The sequence below is a fragment of the Podarcis filfolensis genome (genome assembly GCF_964270895.1).
Source record: "Podarcis filfolensis genome assembly, chromosome: 15".
In the NCBI taxonomy this organism is placed as follows: domain Eukaryota; kingdom Metazoa; phylum Chordata; class Lepidosauria; order Squamata; family Lacertidae; genus Podarcis; species Podarcis filfolensis.
In genome coordinates, this window is record NC_139618.1 from 17,466,222 (window position 1) to 17,484,859 (window position 18,638).

Genomic DNA, 18,638 nt, shown 5'->3' on the forward strand with positions numbered 1-18,638 from the left:
TAGCGGGATTTTTAATTTATTTTTTACTGCATCATCCTTATCCCTGTGCAAAGCATTACATCCTTTCAATTACAGATTTATTTATTTTTTAAAAGCCGAATTATCCACTCAAGAATATTTTAACATGAATCAAATAGACTCACCATAGTACTGGTTTTCTAGTTCCCACTGAGATTAGGTTTAGAGATCTAAGCTCACAGTGAAGGTTTCTTTATTTATCAGTTGTGAGCTGTGACTCTTTGAAAGAGAAATGGTGTTTCTGTATAATTGCTATTTGGTGTGGCAAAAGGTCCATTTTTCATTCTCCAATTCAGACTCTCATCAGTTCAATATATGTCTGAGTAGATTTATTTTCCAACAAAATTTCACAAAAATAAAAGATTGGTTAAGCCTGCACCTGAATCACTATAAAAGCAGTTTATTGCCTAGTAGGTGCTTTTGAAAAGGAGCTCCCTAATGCATTTATCTGTTCACCAGTATCTGCACTGGAGAGAGAGGTCTTTTCTTTCAGTGGTCCTAGTTTATTTATCACTGAAACAGATAGTACACTTCTGTTTTTGAAGACATAGATGGATCTTTGTTTACTACATCAAAAGAGAACTGTAGGACTTCATTGTCATCCACTGCGATGTAGCAAAGCTTCTGCTGTTCCTTAATTTCAGTGTTCTGTAATACAGTAGACCAACTTCAAAAGCCAACCTGCCTTGCCATTCACAATGTAAGTTGACACTGAAAGAAGTCATCTTGAAAAGGGAGGGGCAACATCTTTTGCCTCCCAATAGTACCTTTGGAACGGGTATTTTAGGAGAACATGGCAGCCTACCTGGCCATTTGTAGAAGGTGTTCTATACCACTGGAAATGCCGGGAAAAGTGGTTAAACCCAAGGAAGGGAGATATTGCTGCTTTTACCACCCTCACACTACTATTAACTTTTTTCCTACCACCCTAACACAGCTTTCCACCGTCCACGTGCGTAATCAATTTTTATTAAAAGTTTTCCACATAAGATACAATAAAAATCACACTAATCTAAAAAAGAAAAATAGAAAAAAGATGAAGAAAGGAAGACAATAAAGAAAGAAAGAGGAAAACGAAATTGCAAAGTCCTGTATCAAAATTAAGTCTTAACGCTTCTTATTCCACACTCTTTCAGTCCCAGCATCCACATCCCATTTGCTGGGTAGGTTTCCAATGATAATTAAAGCTTTGGATTAGCACTACACAAAACAGACAACTGCTGGTAATTTTACAGTACAAGGCCTAGAACTCTACAGAGATTTTCTGTCAGAGCTAGACTAGGGCTGTGGGTGGCTGTGTCTTACTCTAGGGTCCTAAGCTTACACCTGCAGTGCAATAGGCAGAAGCTGTTCCACAAGGCAAAGGCCAAGACCAACTCCTATTACTCTATCAAACCTGGCCAAATCAAGATGACACACACCTTCTGTTTCTAAAGAAGGGCCCGAGGGCAGAGCACACACAGTCTGAGATGGCTCACGAAGCTAGGTCCAAGCCCCAGATCAGTTCAAGCACTGCCTCACCGGTACTTCTCAACTTTGAGATGCTCTTTTGGGAAAGACGAGGAGAAATTTCTATTCACTTTTTGTGTCTTTGGATGCAACCAGTTTTGGGCAGTATATTATGTTGAGATGTTTGTACCTAGCGCTAGAGTTTGTCTGGAAGGCTGGTTTTGGATGCTTCTATTGGGTGTAGAATCTTAATGAGGGCCATATCACATATGTCCAATATCTTGCACATGTGTCATTTCCAGAGTAGAAACTGCGTCTCACAATGTAAACTGTGAGATACATGTGTCATTTTGCAGCAGGAAGCCCTGACTGGTGGAGGTCTCCTATGGTGTGAAGCTGTGATGAAATACTTGTGTGTGTTGGTTGATCAGGACATATGCTGTTTCCCATATGGAAATTAATGCTCGTGTTGGAATTTTGTCATATGTGGCCCAGAGATAGCAGTGTAAACTATGTAGGATCATTGGCAATGAACATGGAGATGCCCGTGTTGTTTCTGGAAACGGGTAGCTGTATCTCCACTGTGCTTGACTTTTTGGTCCGTTTTTGCATTGTGATACTGTAATACAGGGGCAGAAAACTTTTTTTCAGCCTGAGGGCCACATTTCCTTCTGAGCAACTATCTGAAGGCAGAGTGGTAGTTGTAGTAGGTTCTGTATTTTGCACTTCAATTTTTCAAGTTTGGAATCTTGGTATTATTACACATGCTTCTTCCTTTTAACTGAATTTGAAGAATTTAGTAACATGGTTTTTCCTTAAGCAAGCCCTTGGAGCTGGTAATATGGGATCTGGTTAAAAGTAGAATCACAGCACAGACAGTGTGTGTGAAAATAGAAGATGGGGAAACATCAAAAGAGAAAAGATGACCTTCTCGCATAATTTGGAAGGAGAAGGGAGGATAGATTAAAGAGAGCTTTATAGGGGAGAACATTCTGCCAACATTTTTTTTAAAAAGTGGGTGGGAGGTTAGAGTGTGAGAATAATAATTATTTTAATCCTTGGGTTGGTTTAAGAAAGAAGCATAGTTTGCTCTATATTCTGACACAACAGAGAGCCAGTGATTACATGTTCTCATATCACAACATAATGTACAGTATTGAATGTTGATGATGATATCTGTTTCAAAGGGGTTTCTCCCATGTAAGTGCTCCCAAAATTTTTCATATATATACTACCTTAGTAGCTATTAACAATATAGCCCTGTAAGGCAGACCAGTATTCAGACTTGGGGCTCTCTAAGACGATCTAGTGAGTTAATGACTGAGGTGAGATTTGAAGTGTTCCTGCTCTTAACCCCTGCATCACACCATATTTCATTTCGTGAAGCTTACTCTTGTGTGAGAGATCATTAGGCTTAAAGCCAAGGGCAAGAATATTAAGCCGTAACATAATAATGTGAATACTGTACTGTGCTTGCATATTGCATTACACACAATATAGTGCAACGACAAGAGTTTTAGATTTGGATGGGGAAAACATATATTTAGTTCCCCCCTTTCTTCTCTTTCCTTTGGCTATGAAGCTCATTCTGTGGGTTTTGGGAAAGTCACTACAGTGGTACTTCGGGTTACATACGCTTCAGGTTACATATGCTTCAGGTTACAGACTCCGCTAACCCAGAAATAGTACCTCAGGTTAAGAACTTTGCTTCAGGATGAGAACAGAAATTGTGCTCCGGCGGCGCGGCAGCAGCGGGAGGCCCCATTAGCTAAAATGGTGCTTCAGGTTAAAAACAGTTTCAGGTTAAGAATGGACCTCCGGAACAAATTAAGTACTTAACCTGAGGTACCACTGTACCTACATTGCACTGCGAGGCCAAAAATACTACTCTGAATTCTTTGGAAGAAGGGCTGGATACAAATGCCATTAATCACTGAAAGGGATGTTAGGGAACGGTCCCGATATGGCGTTGAATTTAAAACAAAGATTTTTCTTGACGCAAGGGAACTGTGTGGGCTTCCTCTGGTGCCCTGATGTACTGTTTGCACTGCCTTCTGTCAGCGTTGCATTGCTTTCCCACTCTAGGATGATGACACAATGCATTTATATCCTCCTGCCACTCGCCTGGCTTTCTTTGCAGCTGCTCTTAGTGGCATAGCCTCCTTTCATTCCGGCATAGCTGCTTGCTCTCGTCACACCCACACTGCTACCTTGCCGTAAGATGCTAGCCTGGGGGATGCTGCAGACATGCAAGGGATTGGCTGATGTCCTTGCATCAGCCTCGCAATGCAGCAGACTGCATTCACTCCCTCCACCCCTCCAACACAGGCTGCCACAGACATGCTGTTGGCATTCCTTGTTTTGCGGTGGTAGCTGTCAAGTGTCTGTATGCTATGTGAAAATAACAAGGGAAAGAAACACAAATGTTCTATACAGGGGCAGTGTGGTGATGGGGAGGGGGGAATTCATCCACTGTGCCCGCTGTGGGGAGGAAGAGACAAATTCTAACGATTTTAGAAGCCCAAGGGAATGATATTTTTTTTGGCATAATAATAATAATAGTAAGGTGTTTCGGCTTATGAAGAAATAATGTAATTGTTACTTTCTTCTAATAATTGTTGTTTGCGTGGACTTCCCTTCAGCTCTATGGGGTCATGTCACAGAATGAAAACAAGGCTGAGATCAATGTCCTTCCTTAACACTATCATTCTGTGAAATTTATTTTGTTTCTGTGTGCTGTCATCTCCCTGGAAACCTACAATGGGTAGGTGGCAGTGGGGGGAAGAGCCACACTCTGGTAGCTACGTATGAGATGAGTAGAACTAGCACACCAGTCATTTAAAAAAGAAAAAAACAACGGAAATGACTGGCAGAATCCGAGACCAGGGAGAAGAGTTGGTGGAAGAAGATTGGAAGAAATTTAAAGACTATCTGCAGAAACATTGTAAAATTAATGAATGCTAAAATGATGCTGGATTGAAATTAAGTGGCATTAGCAACAAGGTTAATAAGAATATGTAAAAATGGATTGATAACGGATGAAAATATATAGATATAATATGTCGAGATATAGAGTTAAGATAAATGAAAGAGGGTAAGGACTTGCTGAACTGACTATGTGAACGGGAATACAAACAAGGGAGGTGTGAGGAGGTCAGGGAAATAAGCAAACGAAATTCAAGATATGAAAAAAATGGATTTGTTTTTAATTTTTCTTATGTATTTTTTCTGTGTTCTGTATTTTCTTTTTTCTGTGTGTTTTTGTATTTTTTGTAGTTTTCTTTTCTCTTTTTGTTTTCTTTTTATTTTGTAATTTTTTGTTTCTTGTAAAATCTAATAAATATTTTATAAAAATAAAAATAAAATATAAAAAAAGAAAAAAGAAAAAACAAGAACACCAGAATCGTGTGCACAAAAATCATCCATATTCTAGAGGCTGTATTGTATCCTGTGCTAAACTTACACAAAGTAGGTCCATTGAAATAGATGGACACGACTAACTTAAGTTCATTTATTTAGATGGGTACAATCTGAATAGAACTTAGTTGGATACAACCCTGGATGTTTCAGCTTGAACAGAGTATGCACATTTAGTTAGTGCTTGTAAGTTTATGCCACTTGTCCATTATAAAAATACAGAAGGTGGCTAACAATAGAATTTGCAATTGAAAATAACCAATCTATATAAGATAATAAGGAATAATATAATAAAACTTTATAAAAATCACTTGCGAACACACACACACACACACACACACACTTTTGGCTTGTTTGGCATAATTAATTCTGGTTCTGTGCCAGAGCTCCATGCGGTGTCCAGTGCTGTGTGTTCTGCACAGCCTTTTTTTTAAAAAAAAAAAATCATTTCCAGTCTTTATCAATACATTTCTAAGCTTATTGGCTCAGTGTTGCAGTAGAAGAGCTTGCATTATGAAGATGTTTCTCTCATAGCTTTGCTGAGATGCAGTCAGAGGTGGAGACCCAGGGGCAAGGAGGTGGTTCAGCAGGCAGCTCTGTCTGCACCAGCCTGACAGGTTGTTCAGATAGAAGAGCCAGATCAGACATGGAAGTTTTATAGGATCCAAGAGGGCACTCTATTGGCTCCGTGTGTCATCTGAGCCTTCTTGGGCTAGTAGTGGCAGTGCCAGCCCCCAGCCACGTGAAGTGGTTCTGCAGCACCAGCAGAGATCAGGTGAGCTGCTTCCTCCATACTACCTGCAAGCTGCCAAAGTGACAGAGGAAATAACATGCCTGGAACAGGTTTGAGAAACCTGGGGACATCTTGTTGCTGGACTCCAACTCCCATTTTCCATGACCATTGGCCAGGTTGGCTGGAGCTGGTGGGAGCTGAAGTCCAACAACATCTGGAAGGCACAGGTTCCCCATCCACAGCTGAAACTCTTGAACTTCCTCTGTTTAGGACCCCAGCACCTCAAAGATGCCCCTGAAACAGTCCTAACATAATTGCTGCATTGAGCAGAGCTCAGCTCAGATACTGAACAAAGTAGTAGCTGCTGTTATTATTATTATTATTGCTTGTTATGCATCCAACATAGGGACACGGGTGGCGCTGTGGGTTAAACCACAGAGCCTAGGACTTGCCAATAAGAAGGTCAGCAGTTCGAATCCCTGCGATGGGGTGAGCTCCCGTTGCTCGGTCCCTGCTCCTGCCAACCTAGCAGTTCGAAAGCACGAAGTGCAAGTAGATAAATAGGTACTGCTCCAGCGGGAAGGTAAACGGCGTTTCCGTGCGCTGCTCTGGTTCGCCAGAAGCGGCTTAGTCATGCTGGCCACATGACCCGGAAGCTGTACGCCGGCTCCCTTGGCCAATAAAACGGGATGAGCGCTGCAACCCCAGAGTCGGTCACGACTGGACCTAATGATCCTTTACCTTTATGCATTCAACATAGTTTTTTGTCGTTTTCTCCTCTCAATGTTTGGTTGTGTATTTGGCTGTTGGACTGTTTTCTGGATGTATAAATGGAATACTGTAACACCCCAAAGACTCAGTTGGGAAGACAACACTTCCTGACTTAGCCTTTGATCTTCTTCCCTATAGAATCATAGACTTGTAGAATTGGAAGGGACCATGAGCGCCATCTAGTCCAACCCCCCTGAACTGCAGGAATCTTTTGCCCAATGTGGGGCTTGAACCCACGACCCTGCAATTAAGAGCCTCATGCTCTACTGACTGAGCTATTCCTTCTTTTTTAACACACACACACACACACACGCACACACACACACACACACACACCTTACTTGGACAAGCCACATGCCTTAGAAACAATTCTATCTGAGGGATCTTAAAACTATCCCCTTAGTCCTCTTCATTCCCCCTCACACAATTGCATGGCTGGAAAAGCAGGGTTGCGCCTGATATTTCCAACATTGCACACCTGTCAGGTGTCCATGCGCAGGAAGCGGGATGCATAGAGAGCACCTGCTCTACGCAGATGAGCTCTGCAACATGCTGCTGGAGCCTACATACAGAGAACAGGCTTGCAGACTTGTCCGTTTATTGCATTTCTATCCCACCACTTTCTCCAAGGAGCTCAAGGGGGCATACATGGTTCTTCCCCGTCCTCATTTAACCCCCACAACAACCCTGTGAGGTAGGTTAGGCTGAGAAGCATTGACTGTCCCAAGGCCACCCACCCAGGGAGTTTCATGGCTGAGTAGGGATTTGAATCCTGGTCTCTCAGCTCCTAGCTAGACACTGTAACCATTACATCTGACGGGCTGTAGATGGCTGGGTGGAGCTGGCAGTGGTGTGGGATGGGACCCTATCCTCACCTTAATGCTATTTTTTGCCGTGGGGCGGGTGGGGGGGGGATGACTGAATTGGGTTCTTGGCATACATTGCTCAGTTGAAATCCCAGCTGCGTTAGTGAGGAAGGCAGGAGTCGAAACATTTAACTTGCTAAAGAGTGTTAAATCTATCTCTGTTTCATCATTCACTTATCAATATATGCCCATGGAGACTGTTTCTCAGCTGCTGTATAAAAAAAATTGGTTTGGAAACTCAAGAGCATTCTCATGTGGTCTGTGATACAACACAGGGGGCTTTTGGTCAGAGGATTAAAGTAAACATTCTCGAGGGTATGTGGAGTTCCTTAGGCACACGTAAAGTAGTTCTTTGGATCCCAGCCATAGGAACACTTGCGGATGTTTCCTCCTCGCCATGTAATAATAATGTATTGGCATATTAGGATCGGTTATCCTGGGGTTTGCTTCTGATGCATGTAAACTTGCCAGATGTTCCTTGTTTCAAGGGGGTGTTCCAACTGCAATAAATTACAACGGATGTTTCTTATTTACCACTGCTGCAGCTCTCCTGAACTTCATAGCACAGAGTGCCCTATTTTTGCAGTGTCTCTTTATTGTCATGGTGTGGTGGTAGGGGCGAGAGAGAGATTTGGCAGGCTGGGATCTTGCGCCAAGCCTGAGAGGGAGGCACTGTTTGGCATCTAGAGCGTTATACGCAGTCCGATAAATGTAGAGAAGGCAGTGTCGTGTTGCGTTCAGATGCTGCTACTGTGTTGATTTTTCTACTGTTCCACTGAGGGACATTATTGTTCGCCTTTCCTGTATTATTGATTTGAGTCTTCTGTAAAAAGTCACGCGGCCGGGGGGGTTGGGAATGTATCGACTCAGAGCCTGCAAGAGTTCTAAAATGCTAGCAAGCAAGGTGAATGGAAGGGGTGGTATTCGCCCCCCCCCCGTGCTTCATTTACAAGCCAAATGCCATTATATGGGCATAAATTATGTCTAAAAATGATTTGCATTTAAAATTGAAATGGGTGGAGCAGTCACCCAGGAGCCTTTTGCTTTCTTTCTTGTGCATTGGCAAGGGTTGCTAACTATTAGATCAGCTCAGCCAGCCAGTCAGTATAAAATAAAGTTAATTGGACTTGCCGAAAATCAAATGGCCTCAGCCTTGCACTAATTCCTAAGTCTGTGATTTAATAATGACACTGGAGACGAAGGACTGGAAAGGTGCTGAATGACTGTCTAAACCAATCAGCAGAGCTGTAAATTACACTTCTGAGATTCCCAGTGGCAGATTGAGGCGTGTGGTTGAAATCGCAAGGGGTGGATAAAGCCGTACATGGAAGCAATTTGTCAAGATTCCCGAGCTTACGTAAATTGGAATTTAAGCTTCATTTTTAATTCTCTCTCTTTCTCAGCATTTCAGCTGCCAAGAGAGACTGCTGCACAATTGGGATCAGGAGGGAGAGCAGCCCCTGAGCGGAGGGGCTGGTTAAACGCTGAACTAGAAAAATAAAAACAGGTCAATTAGGGACTGAAGGGTGTGTTTTTTCAAAAAAATAACAACAACAAACAACAACAACAGGCCAGTTTCAATGTAACATTTCATGCTTACATGATGACTCTTCAGCATCATCTAATGAGCACATACGAGAGGTAGTTATTTTGGAACGGTAATCTGCATAACTTCCAAATGTCATTCATGAATGTGAAATGTTGCATCGAATGAGCTCATTTGAAACAGGATAACGCTAGTTATAATCAGATAATTTGCTCAGTGAAATAGCACCTAGTGTGTGAACAAGTCCGCTGGTTGTTTCCTCCCCCCTGCAAATAAGCTGCAAACTTCGTTGCTATGGAGCACCCCCTCCTGGACAGCATGAAAGCAAGTACAGTACTGCGTCTTGACTTTCCATGCAAATCTGGCTTTCAGTCTGCTGGAGATTCGCTTTGATTTGGGGAATGCAAATGGGTAGGAACAACTTATTTGTAAACTCTATTTGCCTCCCTGTTAGGGGAGTGCAGCATCAATCAGGGCAAATAATTGAATCAGGTGTCTGTCTCTGCCAGGCCTAACATCACTGTTCAATACAACAGTTTGTGCTCCTCTTAAATGTATGCTGCATTCTAAATGCTTCAGGATTGAATAACGGAGTATACTTTCACAAGTGACACCAGGGATTTATTTTTGTTTCTGTTCTTGGGACTAGCCGGCGTTGGATGCTTGCTGTCAATTGCCAATCATCATAACTGGCAACAGGAAAACAGCACTGTGGCCTTCACATACCGGAAGGTGGTTGATATTTCCAGACCCTTCAAGTGTCACTATTTTCCAGGGACATCCCTGATTTAGATAAGCTGTCCTGGTTTCTGATTTGATCCTTGAATGTCCCCATTTTCTTTAGGGTGCCCCTATTTTCATTGGAGAAATGTTGGAGGGTATGGAGTTATCCAACCCCCGAGCCGTCTAAAGGCAATCCTGTACAGTACAGTGGTACCTCGGGATAAGTACTTAATTCGTTCTGGAGGTCCGTTCTTAACCTGAAACTGTTCTTAACCTGAAGCGCCACTTTAGCTAATGGGGCCTCCTGCTGCCACCGTGCCACCGGAGCATGAGTTCTGTTCTCATCCTGAAGCAAAGTTCTTAACCCGAGGTACTATTTCTGAGTCTGTAAACTGAAGTGTCTGTAACCTGAAGCGAATGTAACCCAAAGTACCACTGTATAGGGAAGGTTTTTAAAAATGTTTTATTATGGTTTTATATATGCTGGAAGCCGCCCAGAGTGGTTGGGGCAATCCAGTAAGATGTGTGGGGGTATAAATAGTAAAATTATCATTATGGGATGGGAGGTCTCTATTTTCATCAGAGAAATGTTGGAGGGTATGTATTTCTAAGAACACAAAAACATGAACATTAGAACATGTTCAGCTTGGGTTTGCGTGACACCGTATTCGAGATCTAGGACAGGGATGGGCAGACATCAAGCTTGAAGGATCTGCTTTAGTTTTCTCTCATTCATTACACAAACACACACACTCGGAGTCCATTACCTAGTGCCAGGTGCAAAATACATACAAAATACATACACACACACACACACACACACACACACCCCCTAAACCCAGACTTTTGTTCTGAGTACCAGAACTGAATGGAGCTCACAGTCCTTACATTCAAAACCCTACTCCCAAGTTACCCCAGGATTTCTTTCTTTCAGCAAAATTTGGTGGTGTCAAGTTATTTTGTTGCTGTTATTATTGAATGTTTGAAAGTCAAAACCCTTGCTGATCAAATCACCCAGAGATGTACTATAGATCTATCCTGCTCCCTGCCCACTACTGATATAGGAAACTGACACTGGTATGAGCATCTCTTGGGAAAGGTGCCAAAGCTCTGATTATATTTACATAAATAAGGATTTGTATTGTTATGGTAGAAGCAAGATGCCCATCACTGTGCCCGCCAAAGGTTGTGTGTGTGGAAAAGTGTTTGTATATTTCAGAAATTCTCAGGGTGAACTTGGAGACACTACTGCAGTGGCAGCTAAACCTGCCCAGCTGCTCATGGTGACTGATTGCAGCATCTAGTTTTGTGCTCTCCCTCTCTCTCTCTCTCTCTCTCTCTCAGCCACGGACAACTGAGCTATTCCCTTTCTGTATAGCTCCACACTAGAGCCCAATGAAGCCTAGGGAGCTGGATTTTTTATTTGTATAGTGGGTGGTCAAGTTTCATGGTTCCCTTTGTATTACTGTAAAGTGTGCAGTTCTTTGATATATATATATATTCTCTTCCCCTCTCTTTCTGTATAGCTATGGTACAGAAGGTTACCTTGTCTCAAGACAAAACAGCCAGATGAATCTTTTCAGCCAAACTCAGTTTCGATAATTAGTTATCACACTATGGAGCCCGACAGCAGGGACGACATCGACTTGAAAGAGGAAACGGCACAGGTGTGGTCTGAATCAGCTGAGCAGGAACAGAATACTGCTCAGGTGACTAGTGCTTATTGCATTTCCTAACTGCTGATGTTCATGCAGTCTGTGTATATGAATAGGGCATCCTTGCAGTAGCTCAACCTGCTTCTTATAGGGATTTGTGTGTGTAGATTGTTATTGGATATATGTGAAGCTGTCTTGAGGGTTTGATTTTTGCATGATACAGAAATTTCCCTGGCTATAGATTTTGTTCTATGAAGTTCTCCTAAGATTTCAGATACACCAAATAAAATATGTTGGGGTTTTTAAAATTTTTTTTTTAAAGTGGCTATAACACAAGAAAGAAAAGAGACATTATCATTTGTGTTCCAGCTTATTAGAAATATCACCTTTCCCATGAATCTTAGCAGTTTACATTACTTTAAAAAAGTTACGTTGTATTTCTTATACATATATAAAATAATACTGTACATACTTAGATAAGAGAGGAACCGGAGGGTTTGAGGATAGCACATTCTGTCATTTATAACTTAATAGCTGTACTTCACAAAATAGTTGTTGAGGACTGGTTTGTATTGGTAGAGCCATTGAAGATTAACAATTAGGCTCAAATTTCATTTGGTCCAGGTATCCTTGGGTTGTCCCCTTTTCCCTTGATACAGGATTTGTGCTTTTATAAGCTGCATAACAGGTAGATATCCAACAGGCCTAGTTTCTTTCCCTTCACCTACATGCCTGCAAGTATTATATGTATTGGATTTTTATGTACTATGAAGCTGATAGAGGTGCACAGCCTTTTAGGAAACAAGACAGCTGTAATTGACCTCAATGGTACTAAACTGATTTCGTTCAAAATATCCCAGTTGAACTGGGTCTTGGACTGAACTGTTAGTGATTTCAGTGCCCAATTTTCAACAAAAGTGGCATTTTTTAGGTTAGGCTTTCTTATTCACCTAGTTTTGGTTTTTTTCTGAGCTGATTCTGTATGAGTTGCCAGTGTAGTCTGGAATATTACTAGGGATACACAGGCAACTCCCCATTTATGTGCATGCAGTTGACACGGAACCACACAAGCGTGCATTGTGCTGAACCAAGAAGTGAATATAAAGTGCAAAAACAGCACTAGAAGAGCCCAGAAGGGGCAAAAAAGGCGCACAAACAGTGCCTAGCAAAACCAGGAGCCCTTGCACTGACTGTTGAGGCCTCTGGAGAGTTGCTGTTTGAACAGGGAGGTTTGGAAGGAGTGTGGAGTTTGACCAGTCTGGTAAGTGCTACTGGTTTTTAAGGTTGTTTTTTTCAGGGGTTTTCAGAGGTTTAGTGTGTGTTTGCAGGCTTTTTCAATGGTGTTTCAGATATACATGATTGCACTGACACACACAGTGCCTTGAAATGTAACCCCCACATGAGCTGGGAGTAGCCTGTACATATGTAAGTGTTACCGTACATTCTTATGCACAGCTTTGTGTCTGGACACTTCCTGACATTTCTTCTCTGCCCCTGTTCACCTTCCCTTTCTCCAGGTCCACTTTGTCCCTGAAGGTGGAACTGTGGCTCAGATTGTGTACAGCGATGATCAGGACCGTCCTTCACAGCAGGTGGTCTACACTGCCGACGGCACATCTTACACCTCTGTGGACACCTCGGAGCATACACTGGTGTACATCCACCCCGTGGAAGCCACTCAGGCATGTGACATCTCACATCCCCTGTCTCTTGTCTACTCGTGGCTGCAAAGAGCAATAATTTCATTCAGAACTTGGGCCAGCTGCCTGCAAAGCTGTGTGAATGCCTAATAGTCCTCAGCTGTGCATAATCATCTAGCCATTGGCGAAGGGGGAGTTTGGACTTTTCATGCTAAATGAGAGTGCAGATGTTTTAATCAAAAAATGCTGGGAGGCTATTGAGTATGAAGCCCTGTCCATTTCGCTTCTCTGAAACTGGAATAATTTAGCCTTTTTTTCCCCTTCAAAAGATGACATGAGTAATCAGCGCAACAATATCAGCCATCACAGTGTTCTGTAAAACAAGGGGGTTCCTAATCCATTCTTTTCAGATTCCTTATTTGCATAGCCAAGTTTAGGAAACTACTAATAATTCGGGCATTGAAACTTGTATTTTTCTAACAATTGTACTAGTCCGTAGACTTGAACTGGACAAATCTATTGATAGGTTTTCCAACTTTGTGCCTTTAGGAAATATTTGAAACAATGATTTGTTTGCATGCTGTATGCATTACTTGTGCATTGCGGAGGACCTTGGACCCTGTTCTAGGGTGCACATTTATAGGGGGGGGGGGAAACACAGGGAGCTAGCTGCCTTGACAACAAGTCAGACCACTGGTTAGCTAATTCAGTACTGCCTACACTGACTGGCAGCAGCTCTGCAGGGTTTCAGATGGCGGTCTTGCCTAGAGATGCCACCAATCGAACCTTGGACCTTTTGCATGCAAGGCATTGCAGTGCTGCTGAGCAACAGCACTTTGCATCTTTACTGATCAGACTTGTTTGGATTCTCCAGTGGCTCACGTGAGCGAGAAACCACAAACAACTTGGTACACTTTGGAATTTGTGTTAGTACTTTCTAGATGGAAATGCAACATCACACTCAACCCTTCTGTGTTTGCACATTGCTGAGGAAGATCAGTAGTGGTTGGAAAGCTGTCTTTCAGGAGAGCGTATCTCTTGTTACTGATCTTCTCGTTGGGAGACCTCTAAAAAGCTGTTAACGAACCCCAGGAACATGGTTTGAGAACCACTGTTCTAATTTAGACAAACCATATAGCTGCTGGTAACAGTAGCCTACTAAATTCCCAAATCCCAGTATATCCTTACGCTGCCCATTCCTATTTCTCCCCCCCCCCCATCTTAATTGCACTTCATTTGGGTGCTTTACTGTTCCTGTTTTAATCAGGTCCTTCTACTTCTTTACCCCTTGGCTTAAATTGTCAAGCAGGATTTTGCTTTTAAGCTTTAATGTGAGTGCTCTTGAGTCTTGACGTAGAGAGAGAGAGCGAAAGCACGTGCAAACAACCTGCTACAATTTGGAATTTGTGTTAAGTGCTTTCGAGATGGAAGCTGCTCTGTCAATGTAACACCACCACTATTGGGATTTCAGCTCCGGTCGTCTGAGCTGATAAGGCTCATCTTCCTCCGAGCCCTCCCAGCAGAGCATTAAAACAACAAAGTCCACAACGGAAGGATGAGATAGTATGGGCTACATTGCCATACTTCATTACTAAGCTATACAGAGAGCAAAGAAATATACATCTCCTATCTGTGAGAAGCAGAGAGCAACTGAACAAAGAAAGCAAAGGAACAAAGGAAACAGGAAACCAGTAACGTCACATCCCATCTCCCTTTCCCGTGAGAATCCAACAGTATCTGGACCCTGTGGCATGTAAACAGAGTCCTGGGGGGGCCACTAGGGGGCGCATCGGAAGATGGCTGACAATAACATCTCTCCGACCCACACGAGGTAATTTGGAGGCTATGATGGGGGTAATTAGCCTCCTTAACCCCCCCAGGATGGTGGGGGGGGGGACGGCCCTTGCCTGCTGTGCCCTATACCGCCCCCAAATTTGTGGGGATGGGGGCACTAGGCACAAAGCCCTCCTGTGGGATTTCGGCACTCCTGGACGCCGTCCCTGATTCGCGCCACTAGTTGCAAGAACTTCAAAAGAAACAATTTGGACAAGACGAATTGCACATACTTCAAGGAAGAAGGGGGAGTAAAGACTGCTAACAGAAGAGATCTCTGATAAAACAAGACAAGAATAAAACATGAGAAGATACGCTAAGACACGGTACAGCAAATGACTGATGGGGGAGGGGGAAAAAACTTTCCTTTCTTTTCTTATGTGATTAAACAAGAATCCCCTCCCCTTAAGAGTCAGAAATGTCGTTTTAAGGACTTAAGCTGTGGATTTAAGGCTGTGTGGAGATAAACTTTCGAACCAAAGCATGTTTCAAGAAGAGCCTGGAAGGTATAAGAGCTTTGAAATGACACAGTTAAAAATGCCGTTGCCATATTGGGAAGCTCTGTCGGAGGTCTTGAGTCTGGGAGGAGAAAGAGAGAAACAAGCTGTTTATATATTGTGGATTAAACTCCTCAGTGGGACTTAAGAGCGACAGTTTCGCAAGATTATGATGGAAAGAGCGATGTTATCTATGAAGGACATGATATATGGAAACCATCTTGATTTGAGGATTGGAAGAACGGAAAATTCACACAGGATTATTATTACTATTGGTGTTTATCGGCTTAAGGAGACTATCAGAAGAGATCATAAAGAAAAAAGAGAAATTATATGAACAAGATGTGGTGTGGAAACAGCAAGATAAGATGGGATAGAATTATGAACTTTGTCTGGACTGATTTGGACATTAACGCAGTAGCAAGAAGATGCTCAGAATTCCCCTTCGGATCTTGAAGTATGGGTCCCCCCAACAAAATTTAAAATTTGGCTTTGTAATTCGGAATTTATGTGATGTGATTTAATCTGATGTGATTGGCCAGTTAATAAAAATTATTATTAAAAAAAAAATGAATGTAAACAGAGTCCTATGACTGCAAGCAGCTGCACAGTGAGGAAACAGAAACTAACATCCTCCTCCTTTCTGTGAACACCACTGGGCAGCGTGTTAGTACAATCTCAGTACAAACCCAACTTCTGTATATAGGTACAGTGTTGACCCCTTGGAACAACCTTGGACAATAAATCAGCAGGAATTTCATTACCTGGCATGTAGGACACCGTTACGAGTCCTTTCTGAACACATTCCCTAGCATGTTGCAGCTTCAATTGCAAGTGCTTTGTGCTTTGCTTACACCCTTCAGAAGTCCACCTCACACTTTATAGGTGGACTGTTGGCATTAAGACTGCATTTCATAAATACACTGTAGTGGCCAAGGTAACTGGCCTTATGGAAATTGAATGAAATCAGCCATTTGTCCAATGCCACTTTCCTTTCAGCAAGTTTGTTCTGTCACTGTGAGTTTCGCATAACCAAGTGTTACCGAGACCCTCTTAATCATTCTTTATTATTTTGTTCAGACTTTGTTTACAGACCCGTCCCAAGTGGCATACGTCCAGCAGGATGCAGCAACACAGCAGGTAAGGTTCAGGCTTTTCGGTTGAGCTTTACATGCGTCTGTTGATGGGCTATGCATTTATTTTGTCCTGTTCTTGTCTCTGCAAAACCTGTTCAACGAGAGATTATAGTGGGATTGGCGTGAATGTACATTCACTTTTCTGAAGGGACTTATTTGTTTCCTACCATAGTCATGCAGTTCTAGCACAGTGGCAATCACAGAGAAACCTAAATTTTCAGTTTAGAAAAATGGTAAGTGAGTGGATAGCTCAGGTGGTTAGAGCATGGTGCTGATAATGCCAAGGTTGCAGGTTTGATCCCCTTCTGGGACAACTGCATATTCCTGCACTGCAGGGGGGTGGACTTAGATGATCCTCAGTGTCCCTCCCAACTCTGCAGTTCTATGATAGCTCTGTAGAGAAGGTGTGCAGAAAGCTAGTGGAGCTGAATGTTGGAAGTTTCAGGACAAAAAAATAATAAAAGTACAGTGGTACCTTGGGTTATGAACTTAATTTGTTCCAGAGGTCCGTTCTTAATGCGAAACCGTTCTTAACCTGAGGTGCGCTTTCGCTAATGGGGCCTCCTGCTGCTGCCATGCCGCCAGTGCGCAATTTCCGTTCTCATCCTGGGGCAAAGTTTGCAACCCGAGGAACTACTTCTGGGTTAGTGGAGTTTGTAACCTGAAGCGTTTGTAACCCGAAGTGTTTGCAATCCGAGGTACCACTGTACTTCTTCACATAGGGCACAGCTAAACTACGAATTTCACTCCCTACTGCAAGATTAGAGGTGGCCACCAACTTGGGTGGCTTTAAAAGGTTGGACCAATTGATAGAGGATAAGGCTATCAATGGCTGTCATATGCCTCTGAATGCCAGTTACTGGCAATCCTAAGTGGGAAGAGCTGCTGCTGCGCTTAGGTCCTGCTCATGGACTTCCCACAGGCATCAGGCTGGCTACTGTGAGAACAGGATCCTGGGTTAATAGGTGGGCCTTTGGCTTAATTCAGCAGGCGTCTTCTTAAATTGTTAAGGTGCTCTTCCTTGGGCCAGCTAACATGACGAAAGGCCACCTAGTGTCTAAAGCAGGGGTAGTCAACCTTTTTATACCTACCGCCCATATTGCATCTTTCTGGATGGTAAAATTTCCTTACCGCCCACCAGTGCTCGATGGAAGGAGGATTCAGCTCGTGCCCTAGAACCCCCTACCGCCCACCTAGAATCCTGAAACACCCACTAGTGGGCAGTAGGGACCAGGTTGACAACCCCTGGTCTAAAGAATGTCCTGTAAGGTCAGTTTTAAGAATGTTAAGAGGACTGCTTAACTAAGATTTCCTGTTCTGAAAAAATACTACTATATCTTTCATTTAAGTTATCAACAAACAAACAAACCCCCAACCTGTTTTATTGTTTTGTTTGTACACCCACATAATTGGGAGATAACAGCATTTCCTCGTTTATACAGGCAGAAGCTTTTTCGAGTTTTTATTTGGGATATAACTGTAAAAGCTAAAAATTCCAATTACTTGCTGCTGTGTCTGATGTATATAGTCCTAGTTTTGTGCTTGATGTGCTCACTAGTGTGAAATTGACTAGGAGTAGCATGAAATTGAGGACTGGGGATGTGAGGATTTGAGGATGCAAAAGGGAGGGGGGGACCCTGTATTTGAAAAGGACTAGCTTCTCATTTAATCTGCCATGGCACAGGAAACGGGATGGTTAAGGTCCAAGGCTTGAGATCCTTTCAGTCCTAAACCACTATGTACAACACAGGTTTGTGGAAGTAGTACTTGAAATGATTTGATAGCTGTGTTAGCGACTTATAAAGTGAGACGATACATTTCAGTTAATATTCTAGAAACCTCTGGTACTATAGGTGTGAACCCACCACTGATTAGAAGACACTAGGGTGTTTTTTTGGATGGGATTTCCCCAAATAAATGGTTTGATGCTTTAGTGCTTGGCCTCATGCTACCCTCACCAAGCAAAAAGCAGCCAGATTCTGGTGGCTCTGAATTTTCCAGCCTCCCTCCTGACAGTTAAGGGAGGGTTTTTAGCTTATACGTATTCATACTGAGAGAGAAAGAGAGGTAGCTACCAGGTGGGCTTTTGTGGTTCTTTCTCATCTCTCTCATCTAATCTCCCCTGCTCCCCAACCAGCTGGGGTGATTAGCTGAATGAGATAACTAGAATGTCTCTTTCCTTTTTAGTATGACTTCAAGTGAGGTGCCTTCAGCTTTCCTTGACTGCCAGCTGTTGGGAGGAAGCCTTCAGAGCTCTCTATAGCCTGGCAGTTTTCTATTTGGTGAGTGTAATGTGTAGCCAGGCTGTTGGTCCAAAGACAAAAATATGAGAAGCACAGGCATTTTTTTTTTTT

General features: G+C 42.8%; 1 protein-coding gene across 8 annotated transcripts in view; it reads left to right on the forward strand.

Annotated features, from left to right (window-relative positions):
* The window catches only part of PRDM10 (PR/SET domain 10), an 80,474-nt gene that overhangs the window by 11,154 nt on the left and 50,682 nt on the right, over positions 1 to 18,638 (forward strand). For 4 of the 8 annotated variants that reach the window (XM_083588366.1, XM_083588364.1, XM_083588367.1 and 1 more), the window contains exons 2-4: positions 11,050 to 11,232; positions 12,696 to 12,860; positions 16,229 to 16,288. In XM_083588366.1, coding sequence (XP_083444492.1) covers positions 11,050 to 11,232; positions 12,696 to 12,860; positions 16,229 to 16,288 — 408 coding nt within the window. Of the gene's footprint in view, positions 1 to 8,516; positions 8,896 to 11,049; positions 11,233 to 12,695; positions 12,861 to 16,228; positions 16,289 to 18,478; positions 18,567 to 18,638 lie in introns of those variants that run through there. The other 4 variants (XM_083588369.1, XM_083588363.1, XM_083588365.1 and 1 more) reach the window with 3 other exon arrangements.